At 36.1% G+C, this 19,101-nt stretch overlaps 1 protein-coding gene across 3 annotated transcripts in view; it reads right to left on the bottom strand.

The window, feature by feature from the left end:
• Nucleotides 1-446: 446 nt before the first annotated feature.
• CDC7 (cell division cycle 7) overlaps nt 447-19,101 on the bottom strand; it is a 32,377-nt gene continuing 13,722 nt past the window's right edge. For 2 of the 3 annotated variants that reach the window (XM_028087675.1, XM_028087676.1), the window contains exons 3-12: nt 16,159-16,242; nt 14,272-14,407; nt 10,880-10,973; nt 10,656-10,798; nt 9,441-9,693; nt 8,727-8,822; nt 7,776-7,954; nt 6,871-6,953; nt 4,497-4,646; nt 447-2,204 (exon numbers count right to left, since the gene is read on the bottom strand). In XM_028087675.1, the coding sequence (XP_027943476.1) occupies nt 1,810-2,204; nt 4,497-4,646; nt 6,871-6,953; nt 7,776-7,954; nt 8,727-8,822; nt 9,441-9,693; nt 10,656-10,798; nt 10,880-10,973; nt 14,272-14,407; nt 16,159-16,242 (1,613 nt within the window). In that variant the 3' untranslated portion in view covers nt 447-1,809. The remainder of the gene's footprint in view (nt 2,205-4,496; nt 4,647-6,870; nt 6,954-7,775; nt 7,955-8,726; nt 8,823-9,440; nt 9,694-10,655; nt 10,799-10,879; nt 10,974-14,271; nt 14,408-16,158; nt 16,243-19,101) is intronic. The other variant, XM_028087677.1, reaches the window with a different exon arrangement.

Here is a 19,101-nt window from a genome sequence, read left to right on the forward strand (position 1 = left end):
CTTGCATATCAGCCAAGTTCTCTTCTAACTGTGGTATTAACAAAAACTTGAAACTACAACCCTGAATATTAAACTTTCTTCGAGAACATCTCCTGCCCTGTACTTTTGGTAGTTAAATTTTCTTCCTGTTAATTTTCTTAGAATATGTTAACTTGATTGTGAAATCACACCATGACATTTTTTTTTTTTAGCTAAGACTTCATTACTGAGATGACTTACTGCTTTACTATGTTATAAATTTCCTATAGATGAGGTCAATGAGCACCTTTCTATAACAAAAATCTGCTTCCATCTTTCACATATGTGTTGAGCCAGGTCAATTTTTGTCCATCTGCCTACTATTTGCTGGAGAGAGCATTCATCAATCTCAGAAGGAAAATATTTCCAGTGATCAATACTTTTTTTTTTAAAGGGTATTTTTCAAATGAGTAGTCGGACATAAAAAATATAAAAGAATAACTTTATTAAACATACAAATTCAAGAACATTCAAGTTTTGTTGTTTTTAAAGCTTACGGTATGAGGAGACAGAGCCCGTCAGCGGTGGTGGTTTCTGTATGTACTATGCTTACCAAATAGGGCGGGCAGACACACCGACTCGAATGCACAAAGTGACAATGTATGTTTTATGTCCTTAGGCTGTTTCTATACTGTATCCCTACTAACCTACTCACCGGGAAACTTCTCAGCAGACCCATATCCCTAGACTTACCTCCCACAGAAAGAGTTAGATATATTGTCAATGATATTTATCATTTTGGAATGTAGTAATATATAAGTCTCCATCTCTGGTCCTCTTCTACTTTACCCACTCATCTCTCTTCCCAACACACCCAAGTCTCTAGTAATCAACCTTCTCTGAGCAGGACCAATTTAGTTATAACAGGATGTAGAGATCTCAATCACACTATGCAGAGGAAAAAAATCTCCAACAATATTCTCAAGGTTGTATTTATTTTTCCTTTTAGCCAGCAACCTAATTACACCTAACACAGCGAGAAAAAGAAAAGTATTTTGGACCTTCAGTATTCACCTTGGCTCTGCAGCTTCCCTTTAAACAACCAGTGTATGCAGTGAGTTCCCAACTGTATACACATGCAATAGTTAACAAAGACCCCAGAAACTTTGTGGAAAGCACCATATTATTTCCAAGGAGAATGTGTCAGGTGGGGAAAGAGAAAGTGGAAAAATCAAGAGAGAAACCATTAAGAAAAACATGGCAATTCACACAAAATATGCTTTAACAAATACTTTGAAAAATGGATAAATTCAGTTTTAAGTGATATTACCCCCAACATTCTCTCATTAATTTAGTGTTCGGAAGTATAATATATGCCTCTAGAAGAGGAAATGATCTCCTTTACCTACAGAATGGTTAGAGCACCAGCACCAGGTTGAGTTTTCCAGAAGTAGACATAGCTCACAGTTTAAAGAAACCACTAACATCTTTTGACTCACTTAGTCCTGATCACATCCATTAATTTTAAGACTTACACCTGAAACTCCTATGTACTAGGCTGAAACAGCTGCTTTTTCTGTGTATGGCAGTGAGAAGTAATTAGGGAAGCTAAAGATCTGATTCTACTTGAGTAGATCTAACTCAAAGATCACGTAGTTAGCCCAAAGAACTACCCAGGCATTTTAAGTAATCCATATTTTAGAATCTGCCAAAGAGCAAATACTAAAATTTTAAAATAAATTATTCATCCTGCTTGCCCTGGTCTCCAATCAAAAAGTTACAGCTATTACAAAGAACTCTTTTTCACCCCCTCATAACACAAAACAGCAAACATTACATGAAGAACGATAATCACAAGCTTACATCTTTAAAAAAAGGGTGCAACAAAGCCTCTTCTGCTGTTATTCTTGAAGCTGGATTTAGATCTAGAAGTTTATCAAGCAGGTCGTAAGCTTCATCAGGTACCTCATTCCAGCCTTCTAAATTGGTAGTGTCCGTATTCAAACTACCCCCACAACCATTAATGTCCCCTTTATACAAGGAATTCCCTGAGTGCTGTGCTTGAGGTGTTTGTATAAGGTGAGAAGCTTTATGGTCAATCTTCTCGGAAAAAGTTGGGTCACGAGAAGCAAGTCCCTGTATATCACTTGTTAATTTGGGAGTGTTAGAATCAATACCTCTGAGCTTCTCACAGAGTTTTCTCAAGTCTTGTGCTGGGACTTCTTTGCTACACAATACTGATTTGCCTAAAAAGGAAAAAATACATGTATTTTATATTATCTGAATATATCAGAAGCCTCTCTCATAAGAACGATGCAAGTCCAACCATGCACTTTGTAGATATATTTACACTGTGTGTGAGACAGAGCACCACATGCTAATATTTAAGTTCTGTTTTGTACTATATAGTAGTAAGTAGAAAGCACACAAACAGGCAGTAGTGTATTATCTTGGCCTTATATTTCCTTATTAAACAGAAATGTGGGGGCGCCTGGGTGGCTCGGTCGGTTAAGATGTGACTTCAGCTCAGGTCATGATCTTAGGGTCCTAGGATTGAGCCCCATGTGGGGTTCCCTGTTCAGCTGGAGTCTGCTTGAAATTCTCTCCCCCTGCCCCTCCCCCCACTCTCTCAAATAAATAAATCTTTAAAAAATTTTGTTACAGACCATGTCAGGCATTTGTTTTAGCTCAAGGTTTTTCTGAATTTCTTTGACAGAACTCAACAAGTACTTGATGACAATCCACAGTGGGGCCAGCTCTATGAGTTGAGGACAGTGAGGTAAGTTATACACAACAGAAGTAAAAGTACTCCCACTGCTAATCCCAAGCAAGCTATTTCTTTGGGTCTTAAAGGAGAACTGTGACTACTGAAGTTTTGAGTCCTTCTGTATTCAGCCCAAAGTTACAGTAAGATATGACTGAAACAGCTGAAGAAGTCCTACTAATAAAACTGAGACAAGTACTACATGGCATTATTATTTTTCTAATAGAACAAGCATTACAATGATAAACCTTTAAAAGCCCTTGCCTACTATCCTGACACTTACCCTAGAATGTTTTTGTGTTGCATGTTGTGCTTCCATTGTTGATCCTCACTGTAACTTTGACTACAGATAGGGGAGATTTAAGCTCTTCAACAAAATGTTTTGGTGTTCATTCTCTGATAAACTTCATGAAGTTCTCAGCAAGTTATTCAACAACAGATGAAAAGTTTTCTCAATCAGTTGAGAATAAATATGTGTAAGAATGTCTAGGAATATAATTTCCAAGATCTCAATCTTGCCTTCCATTTATTGTCACTTTCCCTTTATATGTGTGTACTATTTCACCGTATTACCTCAGATAAAATTTTCTTATAGTAGGTGCAAGAAAGCTACAAGTTGTGGATTGACTTTGCTGCAGAAACACTTTTTGGTAAGCCTCTATCACAAAGCTTTCTTCACAACCACCACCAAGTTTTTCTGATGGGATTGGACGGTAGCAGTGGTGTCTAAATAAGGGGCAATCATTTTTGCAGTGGTTCTTAGAAGTTGTTCTTGGTCAAAATCACTTGTTTTTTCAAACAAGCCTGGACCTTCCTATCTATCATATTTTTCTGAATCTTATTTTCCAGGAAGGAGTGGGGTGAGAAAGCATACGTATTTTTTTAAGTTCCTCAAATAATTTTGATCTGGACCCCTGATGGAAGACCCACTGATCCTGGGGCTGGGCACAAAGCAGCCCAGCTACTTTTGAAGCGGGCTGCCTGAAATTTTGTCCCACACGGGTGTTCTATATCATGTGGTAGCATACTGACTCAATCACAGCCACCCACTTTGGAAAACATTAACTATAATTGTATGTGGAGAATAAATACAAGGTATTTGATTTCAAGTCATTGGCCAGAACAAGGCTGAGATAATTCTCAGGTGCCCTATGAAGTAAACTGCATATCCCAGTCTTGGAAGTGTAAGAACTTGGATAGCTTAGGAGATGATTTCCCATGTCCAATATATGCTTACAATAATAACTCCATCAGCAAAGGTGTTCTGCTCATTTCTCCTCTTTGCTACCCTAATCCTAAGGAATCTAACAACTAACACACATTTTATTATCTTCCCTACAATAGTCCTTATTATGCTGTATCATAATTAACTGTTTATTGTTGGTACAGACTAAGATCACTTAAGGCAGGCCCAAGAACACCTGATACTTAAAAAATATAACAATTTAAAACATACTATTAAAAATATTTATATAATAAAGTCAAACGATAACTACAGGGAGTTATTCCTTATTTTAAGATTATAAAGTTGAATTTTAAATATTTAAATAGCACTTTGTGCTTGGTAAGATTAAATGATTATATAGAAGAAAAGTGATAAATTATTTTCTTACACAATGCAATTAACTTTAGAGCAACAGAGAAATTTTGTACCTAACATCAGAGAATTTTACGAACACAGAATATGTTTATTTGTAAAGAGAATTTCATAATAATTTGATTTATAGGAGATAATAAAGGCATTTGTTTTGTTCTAGGAAATAAAACTGCTTACCAAAAGTTTTAGCAGCTTGGATAGTTTCCCTGGATCCACGAATTGTCATAATTTGAGCCAAAGCAGTTAAATCATCACTTGCTTTATAGAATGGGTATCGCCCACTAAGCAAAGAGAGGAATATGACACCTGCAGACCACATGTCAATTGCTGTAACAGAAAACAAACTTTAAAAAAAAATCCCAAATCTGTAATTTTATCACCAATAGTCAGTTTATATCAATGTTACATCCATAGTTCTCAACTTTTGCTGTGCAAATTATCTTGAGCCTTACAAAAATTCTGATGCCCAGGCCCACTCCCTCAGAGATTCTGACTTAATTGTTCTGGAGTATGGCTCAGGCATCAGTATTTTTTTTAAGTTCCTCAGATGCTATAGTGTGACATCAGGACTGAGAAATCCTGGTCCAACATTCTTAATACAAAATACAATGTCTTCTTTCTTAAGCAACATGTTAGTAAGTTTAAAGGATATTTCATCATTAGAAAACAATAAGTAGATATGTATTTTATAAGATCAAAAGAAATCCAAAAATAGCTATGTGGGAAAAATCTGGATGCTCCTCAAGAATTACCCACCATAGTGAAAGTGGTTTATTTTAGTGAAAAGTACTGAACATCAGAAGCTTTTCTTCAGCCAGGTGCTAACCCTAACTTCTGCTATAGAAACTTTAATCTCTAGAATTCTGGCAGTTAACATTAATACCAGCCCAGGCTCACGTTAAGAAACTATTTTTTTCTTTTAGGGACATCTTCTCTCCTAATTGTTGACCTCCTAGTAAGTCCAAGTTATTTGCTCTCTATTCCCTTGGATTTGTATCACCTGCCTTTCTTCGTTCCCTCAGTACATCTGCTTCCTCCTTCGACATTCTCTCCAAGCCTTAAGGCTGAGGTTCCTCAGAGTTCCAACTTCTTCTTCCCCTGTATACTCTCCCTGACTGGATCCATCTACCTCATGGCTTTAACGATCTTTTCTGTACTGATGACATTCAACTGTATTTCCAGCCCAGACTTCCCTGAGCTTGACTTTTATTCTGTTGGACATCTCTGTGTCTTACAAATATCTCAAGCCAATTATGCCCCAATCCACCTTATCTTTCCTTGTAAACCAGTTATTTATTCTCCACCTTTGTGAATGACACCCATTCAAGTCCCCTAAGCTAGAAATCTGATAAACTCCTGGGTGCCTTTTCCTTCACCACCCCAAACCCAAATCCCACACCCAATTATCTACCAAGTGCTACCTTTCCAATCCTTCACCTCTTTTCATTCCTATTAATGATGCCCTCATTCAGGCTTTCAGCATCTCACTTGGACCACTGTAAGCCACCACTCTCCAAAACCTATCCACTCTGTATACCTGCCAGCATGATCCAGTTAGAACATAATTAATACCATGTCTTTCCCTTGAATAACTTTCCAACACTTACAGGATACAGCCCAAGCTGTTTAACATGTGTGATTTGACTTGTCTACCTATTACCAGGTTTATTTCTCACCATTCCTTCACTTCCATCTTACATTCTAGCAACACTAAACTTCCTGTTTCCTATGTGACTAGACCATTCTGTTTCTTGAGATCCTCTGCTCATTTATCAATGCCAACCACCCACTCCAATTTACATCTCTTCTCAAGAGGTTCCCTCTTCTGTAAATTTCCTTCCATACTCCCTTCAGGTAAGAATAGTTAGGTATCCCTAAAATACCTTGTATAAAGATTTATAACCATCCTCCACAGGTTTTTATTATTTGGACAGTATGCAGATACTTTCATTCGTTTTTTTGTATCATTAGCAAGTTAGAATATACACAATGGGTGAATGTATTTCTTTGAAGTCCATAATCCAAGCGAATGGTAAGATTCATTTACTCAAGACTTTTCCTGGGTTTTGGCTCCATGATAACTTTTGTTGTAGATTATAAACCTTTTCCTTTTTTAAAACTCTTGAATGTTACTGTATTATGTTCACAGTAACAAAAAATAATTTTAATCAAACACACAAGTGCATCACAGAAGACTTTTGGAGTATTGGGCGAACAGATAAAAAGCTGCCAAGTCTCAAGTTAGCAAAGACTACTAAACACAATTTTTCTTCCAAAACAAAATTCCTGGCAAAAATCATCTTGTAAATAGATAAGCAAGATGTAATCTGCAGGAAAAAATTTGTTAAAAAAAAAAAAAAAGCAACACTAGGAGTAGAAATTTTCATTAATAGCATGATCTCAAAAATGGGACTGCCACACTGCTACAACCACTTATATAATTTATTAAAAGCAGAAAAACACTAATATTAGTAAAACATAAAGATCATAAAATAAAATATACCTGGGATAACCAATTCTAATTGAGTTCTGTATTTGTAGTGCAACATACCTGTAGTTTGATTGGGGCACTTTGTCAAAACCTCTGGTGCTCTGAATCCCGGTGTACCTGCCCTAGGGGCTACCTGTTGCCGCCTTATGATGATGAAATAAGATTTTTCTAGTTATGTTAAAGTTTATTTAAAACCACAAAGTAACATTTATTGATCTATTTCATAGTAAATTCTGTCTTGATATCTATATAAATGTTATTTATAAAGCAAATGATAATCCAGTGTGATGAAAATCCTAGATTTTGTTTCTACTGGTCCCTCCCCTCTCTACCCACAAATAACCAGGCCTTATTCCAGAAAAATTTTAAGGTAACTTCCAGGTATAAAAATAGGTAGTAGATGATAAGGACCCTAACAGAAAAATGTAATACAACAGAATTGAATACAACAGAATTCAGAGGTATAAAAATTCATGTCTGTTTGGAGTGATATCACGAAGTTAGTTTCTGATATACTTATTCTCATATATTTGGGTTAGGAGAGGTTCATGAAAGCTCATGCAACTTTTGAAAGAAAGGGAGGAATTTATGGGGCTAAGAGTAGGAAGTGGGAGTGAGAAAGACACTATTATTTGGTTCTGGTTATTCTACATAGGTGGAAATAAAGAAAGAAAAGATTAAATCAGAAAACAAAATGTGTGATTCTAAGGTTCCAAAAAAACTCCCCTACCCCCACCAAAATTATTTGCATATAAGAGCAAATGTGTTTTTCAAAGAGCATATAAATGTCAAATGAACAATACATGACAACAGTTATCATTTGCTCTTCAAGGTACCTCTCCTGACATCAGCGTCTGTATTGTTTCTTTCCTCACACTAAATCAATTACCCACCAAAATCAATGCAATTTCTAATCTTGTCTGGCAGCATGCTGGTGATTTTATAGCACCATCAGAACACATTACCTTGAAAGGCAAATACTGCAAACTTTATCTGTTGCATAACAGTCACAGGTCAGGCTAGCTGAGCAAGAACTGGCAGTTTTCCTCATCACACCACTATTCATAACTTTTGTAGAAATAGCCTTCTTTTTTGTTGCTAACTTTCTAGATAGTACATCCCCAGTCTTTGACTGCTTCATAAGCTGTAAAAGAAAAGTCATATTTCCTATTTTCATGATATTTAACATGATACCTTCAAATGCTAGTATGGCAAAACGTTAACAGTAGAAACATAACTTTTAAAACTGCCGAATGTGCTGCTGGATTTTAAGTAAACAGTTGTCTATTATTTAAGATCTTTTTAAGTTTTCCTGTTGAATAAACATTTTAAAATTTACTAAATAGTCCTCAATTGGTAAATACTTGACTTACACTTTATCAGAACTTTTCCTGATTTATGTTACAGAAGTATAACATAGTTACGTTCTAGTGTCTAACTCCATTTCAGAACTGTAAACTGCACAATTACATTGGCTAAAATCAGTTTTAATTTGTTGCTCATGCTATCTAGCTGTTACAGGATATCATAAGTCAATTTAAAACCATTTAACATTGATTACAATTTCGTAAACGTTACAAACATCTTTACACTATCACCTGTGTGTCAGAAATGTGTTAGTTATTTGGAGCTCACATTCTAGCCAATGAGAGAAAAGGCCTTAATGTTCTAAATGTTCCTTTAGAAAAGAGCAACAACAGTCAACTAACCAAAAATGATGAAAAATTCCACCAGAAAAGTTCAGGAAAAAAACTGGAGAAAATTGTTGACAAGATGCTCAAAGCAGTTAATACCGTCTGCCACAGCAAAACTCTACTTTTAAAAACTTAGTGATAATAAATACTAGTCTACCAATCCCTAAATTCTCTTCAGTGTACGACTGACTGATGATTGCACTATGAAGCTACATTACTTACTTTCACTGCAGGGCTCTCATGTGAAATGGAGCTGTGTATATTGAAATTTCTTTCTCCAAAAACAGAGCGCTGGACAGAAAGGCCTACAGATCCCTCCTACAATACCAACAAAAACAAGGAAAATAAGGATTATATCTGTAACACTTTCTGCCAGCCGTACTCTGCCAGTTTTGAAAGAGTTAAGTGACATGAAACAAAAACAGCTGCATCCAAGTCATTCTCAGGCACCAAAACACTTCTGTGAAAGGAGAGAATAGTCTAGACAGAACTCTTAACACCCATACAATGTTAATCATAATCCACAAATAATATATAACTAAAGAATTTAAAAACCACCTGCATGGATGTTACATTTTTGCTGTGCAGCTAAAATGGAGATAGACACTTCAGAATTTTTCCCCTATAACTAATGTTTTCTTTTAAAAAGGATAATTAATCTGAACTTGAGAACATGCAGGGAAAATTTGTTATTTTCCATATTTGTTACATAACGTAATGACAGACACATTATAAATCTACCGAGTAATTTCAGTTTTGAAATGGTAAAACAATCCATTATAAATCTTAGTGGAATCTAATCCATTTGATATGTAACAAATGTAAAAATAATTTTTTTAATTGCAAGTATTATCCTGGTATTATATCTCCCTCTGTTGGATGAGGAAGTACATTTCTAAAACCTTATTAGTATTTAAGAAATAAAAGAGGTAGAACCTTTCCATCTTTTCCTTGTTTAATCTGACTTTGTGCATGTGCGTAGGGCCTTTTAACAGAAGTTTTCATGGTGGGCTGCTGATCCAACTCCTTAGGTGCTGCTGGGCCACTCAATGAAATCTTGTTTCCTGTGATTACATGGGATTTATTTTGTGAACAACTTTCCTGCTGAGCTTCAGACTGGACAAATTTGAGAAGCTCTATTTTCGTATCATGGGTTCCTTGGGCCAAACCAAAGTCTACCAATGCATACCTAAGACAGACAAAAGTAAGCATTTTTACTTCTGTGTAACAACTAAAGCTTAATAACAATATGCTCAAGTCATATTCATACAAAAGTTAATTCTTACGGGATCAATTAAGAATTTATAACATTCTTGAAAAAAGACAAGAAAAATGAGTTTATAGACAAGGTAATGATTTAGTAGCTAACTAGGCTTGAAAATTAAAAAATGATACATCCCATACACACACAAAAATCTTTCTGCCCTTTCTCCAATGGCCTGTGCTAACAACGCAGACAAGGACTGCAGGATAGAAGCCCAATCCTTTGTTCTCTTACAATGGCAGAGATGGCATCACAGTAGATAATTTTTAACTAAACAAGCTTAAAAAATTTAATTAAAATCATGGGTTTAAAATTTGATTTAAAGAAAATTAAAAAGACAAGTCAGAAGTATAAAATTCAAGAAAAGAAGTTATAATTCTATACTCCCTAACATCCTCAGTGTGACCGATTGTATACTGAACAGTATTAAAGTTAGGTTTTCAGCTTACAATGCCTCTATCTGTATAAAACACACACACACACACACATATAAACATATACGATATAAATATACATAAAAACACAACTTTAGTGTTGAAACAGGAAATTGGCTATCATGTGGGCAATCCTCTCCTTTACTCAAAAAGAAAAATGAAGCCCAGAGATAAGAGCAATGTGAAGGTCAAAAAGGCCTAGACCTTTTCTAAGTTTCTTTTAGCTAAGTGATATTTCCACTGAACCATGGTATATCTAATGATGTACACTGCTTTACCAATAAAATTTTATCTTTTGTTTCACTGTATTTCCATTCCCCAACCACAATGAAAATTTGAAACAAAAAAAAAATCTGTGCATGGCTGTTGCAGAATGTTCTGTATCTCTGAGATGAACCCCATAGCACAAATTCTTTCAAGTGTAGTTATTTTCTGGTAATTTTTCATACTTACTTTTTCAGGCGCCTATTATATAAAAAATTGCTGGGTTTAACATCACGGTGAACAATACCAAACTGATGAATGCGTTTCAAAGCTTTGAACAGATTAAACATATATTCCCGTACTTCTTGAAAGGAAAGAGAATTCAAAATGTCCTAAAATAAAATTATGAATAAGGTCATAAAATTGTTTTCAATTATTTAGCCAATAAAAATTCAGGAAGTATTAACACCTACCAAAAAGGACTCATGCTCCAGATATGGCATAGCAATAACCACATGATCATTTTTCCTAAAGCAGTATTTAACTCCCATGACATTGTCTTGCCCCCTAGTGGAAAAATGCATAATGAACTTTAGAGGAAAGGTCAAATGAATTGAAATTTTGTGCTCAGTTTCTTTAAAAATGAAGTTTTAGCAATGCATAAAAAACTACTTAAAACCAACTTGTAGGATAGTATACATGTTTGACCTGTACACGATAAAGTTTAAAAAAGAAAGCACCAGTTATGAGGTTACTATAATAATTCAAACATGAGATAATTATAGTTTTAAATTGGGGAAATGACAGAATGAGAAAGACAACATGAATAACAAGAATGAATTAACAAGCCTTAGCCAATAAAATAACAATAAATAAGTTAATTAAAAAATAACAGCTAACATTTATTGAGCATTCACTATATGCCAAGCTTTGATCTAAGTAAGCACTTTACATTTATTAACTAATTCACTTAATCCTCACAACAGCTCTATCAGGACAATGCCATTATTTCCTCCCCCTTTTGTACAGATAAGGAAACTGAGGCACAGAGAAGTTCAGGAATGTTCCCAAAGACACTAACCTAGTAAGTCATGGAGACAGGATTTGAATCTGGATAGTCTGCTCTATATCTGTGCTCTAAATTGCTATGCTATACTGTATCATAAAAGATGAGGAAAACAGGGTAAAGCTGACTTCCATAGTTTTGAGCCCAATTAGTAAAACAACATGGATACCAACAAAATATGTGGAGAAATCAGGAAAAGAAGCATTGAAAAATAAGACATTTTGATAAAAATTTCTAGATACAAAATTACATCTTATGTGAGAAGTGAGAGGTCAGTGACAGTACTTGAGAAGTGATACCTAAAGCTCTGAAAATGATTTGAGAGAAAACTTGAGTTTTGGAAAAGTCTCAAGTTGGAGGGCAAAATAAGGAAGAAGAGGCAGAAAGCCCAGAAAGGGATGTCACCCAGATGATGAGTTTTAAAGGAAGGTAGTAATCAGTATGAAGGTCATGAGACTAAGGACTGAGGGAAGTCTTTTAGTTTGGCAAAAAGGAATTAACTGGTAATTTTTCAGAAAGCAATTTAAGTGGAAAGGAAGAGGCCAAACAGGACTTAAGGAGGGAAAACAGGATACAACGGAAGCAGAACACTCAATTTGCCTGAAATATCTGGCAAAGAAGAAAAACCAGTGTGGGAGCTAGAAAGGAAGCAAGATCAGATAAAGATTTTTTTTTTTTTTAGCATGCACTTTTTTGGAGTATATGGAAAGGAAAAATGGTAGAGAAAATATTTAAAATATGGAAAAACAATTTTATCCAAGTGACTAGAACATATGTAATTCTGCCTTAGAGAGGCCATCTCATCGTCTTGTCTTCTCTAATAAACAGGGGGGTGAAACGAAGAAATAGACTTGTCCATTCATCCAATAAATATTCAGTGGGCAGTTACGTGGCAGACATTATGTTAGATATTAGGAAAGGGAAGGTGAATTAAAATTAACATGATTTCTGCCCTCATGGAGTTTATTATCTAATGAGCAATAACAGATAATAAAATAACATATGACAGATTACAAGGGTTTTGAAAGAGATCAAAAGGTACTGTGAAAATAACAAATAAGTGAATCTAATTTAATTCAGAAGACATCTTTGTTTTTGTTTGTTTTTAAGTAGGCTCCAGGCCTGGAGGGGAGCCTGACTCGAGGCCTGAACTCAGGACCCTGAGATCAAGACCCGAGGTGAAATCAAGAATCAGATGCTTAACTGAGCCACCTGGGTGCCCCTCAGAAGACATCTTTGAAGTGGTGCCACTCTTGCTCAGATCAGAAAGAAGAGAGGTCAGCATGCAAAGACTGGGAGAGGTCTCACTGGGGAACAGTATGGGTAGTGACAATAAGATGAGGAAGCTTGAGACAAATCTGAGGAACTAAAGAAATTAGAGCACAGAGAGAGGGAGATAGGAAGAGTGGCACTGACAGTGGTATTGATAAGGCTGGATTTTTTTTTCCCCCAAAGGACACTGGGAAACCACTGAAGGATTTTAAGGGATGGAACTAATAGTATACAATTTACATTATACACACACACACACACACACACACAAATTTTTATACTTTAAACATCATTCCGGCTGTTTTGTAACAATGGGATTCAGGGAGAAAGAGAAGCAGCAGCCTAGTTTAGCAATCTAGGCTCGGTCTGAAGTAGTGGTTGAGAAGACAGAAAAACATGGATGGATTTTTAGATATATTTTGGCGGTAAAATGGCCAAGACCTGATGATGGATGCCAAGATGAGCAGATAAAACAGGCTGTTGCAATAGGGGTTTTTGGGCAAAGGAGTATTAAAATTTAGTTTACAGAATATGTTTGAGATATTTATTAGGTGCTCAAGTGGGTATGTCAAATCAGCAGATGGGTATATACAAATCTGCAGGTAAGAGGTCTGAGGCAAGATACATACTTATGGAAATCCCTACCATACACTGAAAACCACATGGAAATAAATACTACCTACAGAAGAGTCTGGAGCAAGAAAGCCCAAGATCAGGCACTCCAACATTTAGATGTCAGGTAGAAGACGAAGAACTGGCCAAAGGATACTGAAAATGAAAAGCCAAATAAAGCAGAAAGAAAACAAGGAGTGTGTGGCAGTACCGAAGTCAAAAGACAATGGTTCAAATCAATGTTACGCACTGCCTATGTTCATATGAACAGAAAAAGAAAACTGGCAAAACAGAAGTCATGGTTGACTCTATCTAAAGTAGCTTCGGTTTAGCACAGAGGACAGCAGACACTATGAGTAGTGAAGGTATGGTGTGAAAGTGAAAACAGTATATGTAGATCATTTTTGGGAAGTCTGGTGGGGAAGGGCAGCAAAGACTTGACGGAGCAGCTGGAAGAGGAATGGCAATACAGGGGCATAAGAGATACTAGATCATGTACCTTAGTTGACAGGAATGACCCAGAAGACAGAGACCAATAAGAAAGACATGACAGATGTTTCTGTTGTTCAAAATTGAAGTATGAAATGAGGCTGTCAATAGCTGAGGAGATATGAAATATGAATTCCCTACATTTTAAAAAATCTCTAGATCATGGTTTAGGATTTGGCAGGAAGATTAGAAAAAGTGGGAAGAGAACAGGAAGTCAAGCTGAGCCTCAAGGGTAATCCACTCTAAAAATATAAATTTAATTAACCATCCCAACGTTAGAGGAAAAATGCTACCAAACTGCAAACACCTGACTAACAAATGTTTAATTCATGGATAACCTCATCATCCCTGTTAGATATACCTTAAAAAAATCTTAAAAATTATACACAACAGCCAGTTCAATTAAAATATCTTTAAATTACCTACCCAGCCACTGTTAGGCACTGAAGTTCAGCTGCAATTCTTATAGGATGACTTGTTGGAATTAAGTGTTTTAGAGCAATTTTCTCTTCAGGTCCTACTTGTAACTGTGCTGTGGCCAAATAAACAGAGCTAAAAGTACCTGTAAAACAATTTATTAGATTTTTCAATATTTGGTTTTTAAAAATGTCAATGAAACAATGCTAAAATAGAACCTAAAAACTGTTTGGAATCCATAAAATTATTCTAATCATTAATATATTTAATGATATTAAACATAAAGAGTAACAACATTTATAAATAGAACTTTCAATTTTTAATAAATTCTTAACTGTTCTCAGTTCTTTAAAGGGTATATTAATTTACCAAAGCTCTACAGCAAATCTATTTGCCTGGGTTAAAATAAAATTTTTCCATGGTCACAATCCATTCTAGTAAGTATTTTTCTATAATACTGTCATTTGAAATTACTTTCTTACGACTTGGATACAGGTCTGTTAGAAGCATAAATGTTAATAGTCTTCAGGGAAAAAAACCCTACAAAAACACCTAGGCATTAAACTAAACAGCATTAAACTAAACAGAAACCATAAAAGAGTGGCCAGTTAAATTTGAGAAATACTGAGTTAAAACAAATTGATAAATTTCTCTACTACAAAATTTTCCAGAGCTTTAATGTGTTTTAAGTACATCACGAATAACCAAAAGGGAGCTATACCTACTACATTTTCCAACTTACTTAGCTATAGAACACTCTCCTCCTCCTTCCCCCCTCCAAGAATAGCTATCAATTTGTTAGGAGGACACCAGTGGATTCCAGAACAGAGTTTTGAACACTAAGTCAGAACACACTGGGATTCAGTCCTGCACCCTGCTCAGCAGGGAGTTTCTTCTCCCTCTCCCTCTACCCCTCTGCCCTGATCATGCTCTTTCTCTCTGAAGTAAATAAAATCTTCTTTAAAAATTTCTTAAAAAACAAAAAAGGTAAGGAAAAGATGGAAAGATCTACTTCTTACATCCCAAATCATCTCATCTTCTAATTTTTCTGCCCCCCCAATGACCCAGCCTTTTCTTGTCTGACGCTTTTCATTGTAAAAAGCAAACAATGAAGTAAGTGGAAGGTTTTTTGTTTTTAACTATTTAGGCATTTCCCAATATAGCCACCAAAAATTTCTATTATCTTTTACCTTCTCATTCACTTCACAATTGATAAATTCACCCTTCATTCAGTCAACAAGATTGCCAGTCTCTCAATGACATTTATGTTAACACAGACCATCTTTTTAAAAAAATTTACTTATTGGGGGTGGGGGGAGGAAAAAAGAGAATCTCAAGCAGACTCCCCACTGAGTGTGGAGCCCGATGTAGGGCTCAATCCTTTGACCCTGAGATCGTGACCTGAGCTGAAACCAAGAGTCGGACACTTAACCAACTGAGCCACCCAGGCACCCCAATACTGACTATTTTATAAATATTGTACCACTTTCATCTATTTTGCCACCTTAGGTTTCATACATGTTTCAATGTACAGTTCTACCTAACTATAATGGAGAAAGGAAAAGGAGCTGACTTCCTGACTTCCCTTGATCAAATTCCTCCATATGAATTTACAATTTCTCATTCTTAATAATTATTAATGGTATATTAGTATATCAATACTTTTAATGGTATAACAGCATAAAGATTAAAATAGCACTGTTCATTTTACTGTAAATACTTATTCTTTCACTCTTTCCAGGGGAAAAAGAAAACGTGATGTCATAATTAGTAAAATGACCATGGTCTTAATATTTTAGAAAGGATATACTTTTCAATAGGAAATAGTAATGAAAATCAAGATTATACAAAGGAAAATATAAGGAAAAGAAACTTATAAAGTTATCTCTAAATTACCTTCTCCAATTTTGTCCTTAATCTTAAACAGACTACCAAGCTGTGGTACAGCTTCATAAAGCTTCTCAATATCTTTTTTAACACCTATCAAGGAGGAATAATTTATAGTTATAATGAGACTATATTTTATACTTTAAGTTAAAATAAACTCGAAATAAATTCTAAAACAAGAGTAATTAAATTACAAATTAAAAAATTGCTATGATAAATCTCAAATCATGATAAAAATACTTAAAATCCCATTAAATTGCTGTAACACACACACACCTCTTGAACAAACAGATAAAACTGGTAAGTCCCAGAATCACACACATCAAATCGGTATTATTCTGGAATTACATACTAGCAGATACATTGTGACTGCATAGAGTACAACACAATAAACAAGCTAAATTAGAAAAAATAAACAATTTGTCCTGCGATCACTAGATGGCATGACAAGGACATAATGCAATCTTCTTTAAAACTATTTCTCTCCCCTAAAGACACAAAATCTTACAGGCTTGGGAAAGTTTTATATATTGAATATTCATAGTGTATCTTCCAACAGAAAAGTACTAAAGTCCTCAGGAATGTTAGAAATACTTTTAAAGAATTGTCCCAATTATCAATAGTATCCTCTATCCTTGAGAGCAAATATGATAAATTGCTATTTTTAAATATAAGCTCTTTACAAAAATATACATGGTTAAAATGAGAGGTAATAATACCTGTTTGTGATAAACTACTGAATATAAAAGAAAACTACATACTTATTAAGAGTCACTGGATTTTGGAGGGGGAGGGGCAAGATGGCGGAGGAGTAGGAGACCTAAATTATGTCTCGTCCCAGGAATTCAGCTAGATAGGGCTCAAACCATTCTGAACACCTACGAACTCAACAGGAGATCGAAGAAAATAGCAACTCTCTGAACAGAAAAGCGACCACTTTCTGGAAGGTAGGATGTGTGGAGAAGTGAATCCAAGGCGACATTCGGGAAGATAGATGGTGGGGGAGGGGGCCTCCGTTAGCTGCTACTGGCAAGTGATAGAGCAGCCAAGTACAAAATCAGAACTTTTAGAAATCTGCTCCGCTGAGGGACGTCACTCCAGTGGCTAAACGGGGGCTGGAACACTTGCTGGGACAGTGGGGTCTCAGGACCCTCGGGGTAACAAAGACCAGGGGTGCCTGAGTGCAACAGAGCTCCCAGTTAACAGAATAGGGAAGCCGGCTGGAGGAGGCCTGGGCTCTCAGCTCGGGTTGCCATAATCTGTGATCCGCGGCACAGTTGGGCCACTGCTCCTCCAGCGGGGACCCAACAAGCAGCAGATCCAGGGAGACTCCCGTTCCTCCCCCAGGAGGAGCGGCGCGGGAGCGCACTGCAGGGGTCTGCTGGGTTTGGAGACTCCACACCAGGTCAGGTGCCAGAGATAGAAATGCTCGGTCACAGGCTGGGTGAGCACAGGGTGGGCCGGAGACCAGGGAGACGGGAGTGATTGACTGCTTTTCGCTGGGGCTCACTGAGGAGTGGAGCCCCAAGTTCTCGGCTCCTCCTCAGCAAAGACTGGGAGGCCACCATTTCACTCTATGGAAAGCTTGCAGGGAACAAAAGCTCCTGAGAGCAAACCCGAGCAGATTACATAGTCCAGACGGGCAAGGACGGTGCAATTCCACCTCCCACAAAAACATTCGGGAACCATGGCAACAGGCCCCTCCCCCAGAGGATCAGCAAGAAGAGCCAGCCAAGACCAAGTTTATCCATCAATGAGAATGGCAAAACTCCAGCGCTAGGGGAATACTGCACATAGAATTCATGGCTTTTTTCCCCATGATTCTTTAGTCTTTCAAAGTTAATTTTTTTTTAACTTTTTCTTTTTTGTATTTTTCTTCTTCCCTTTTTCAAACAACATCTTATCAATCCCTTTTTATTTTTCATTTTTAGAGTCCTATTCTATCCCTTCATAGTAGTTAACCTTATTTTTGTTATATATAATATAAAGTTGTTCTCTCTTTAAAATTTGGGGATACAATTTCTTCTAACAGACCAAAATATACCCTAAATCTCTAGTGTATGGCTTTGTTCTAGTCTCCTGCCTCATCACATTCTTTTTTTAAAATCATTTTTTCAACCAACTTCTTATCGATTCCTTTTATAAAATTTTTTATAATTTTCATTTTTACAGTCATATTCCATACCTTCATCATATTAACCCTCATGTTGTACATATATAAGTTTTTCTTTCTTTAAAATTTTGGGAGGCACTTTCTTCTAACAGACCAAAATAAGCCCAAAATCTGGTGTGGGGCACTGATCTATGCACCAGACTGATCATATTCGATCATATTCTGTTTTTTTTTGTTGTTTGTTTTTACCTTTTTCTTTTTTCTTTCTTTCCCTTTCTTTTCCCCCAGTTTCAGGTCTCTTCTGATTTTTTTAGTGTGTATTTTTCTGGGGATGTTGTTACCCTGTTAGCATTTTGTTCTCTCATTCATCTATTCTCCTCTGGACAAAATGACAAGATGGAAAAAAATCACCTCAACAAAAAGAACAAGAGGCAGTACCAACTGCCAGGAACCTAATCAATATAGACATTAGTAAGATGTCTGAACTAGAGTTCAGAATGATGATTTTAAAGATACTAGCTGGGCTTGAAAAAAGCATGGAAGATATTAGAGAAACCCTTTCTGGAGAAATAAACTAAAATCCAACCAAGTCAAAATCAAAAAGGCTACTAATGAGGTGCAATAAAAAATGGAGGCTCTGCTAGGATAAATGACACAGAAGAGAGAATTAGTGATACAGAAGACCAAATGATGGAAAATAAAGAAGCTGAGAAAAAGAGAGATAAACAACTACTGGATCACGAGGGCAGAATTCGAGAGATAAGTGATACCGTAAGACAAAACAATATTAGAATAATTGGGATCCCAGAAGAAGAAGAAAGAGAGAGAGGGGCAGAAGG

The sequence above is a fragment of the Eumetopias jubatus genome, unplaced genomic scaffold (genome assembly GCF_037043125.1).
Source record: "Eumetopias jubatus isolate StellerSeaLion01/CBP00866 unplaced genomic scaffold, mEumJub1_p1.0 scaffold_4, whole genome shotgun sequence".
Lineage (NCBI taxonomy): Eukaryota > Metazoa > Chordata > Mammalia > Carnivora > Otariidae > Eumetopias > Eumetopias jubatus.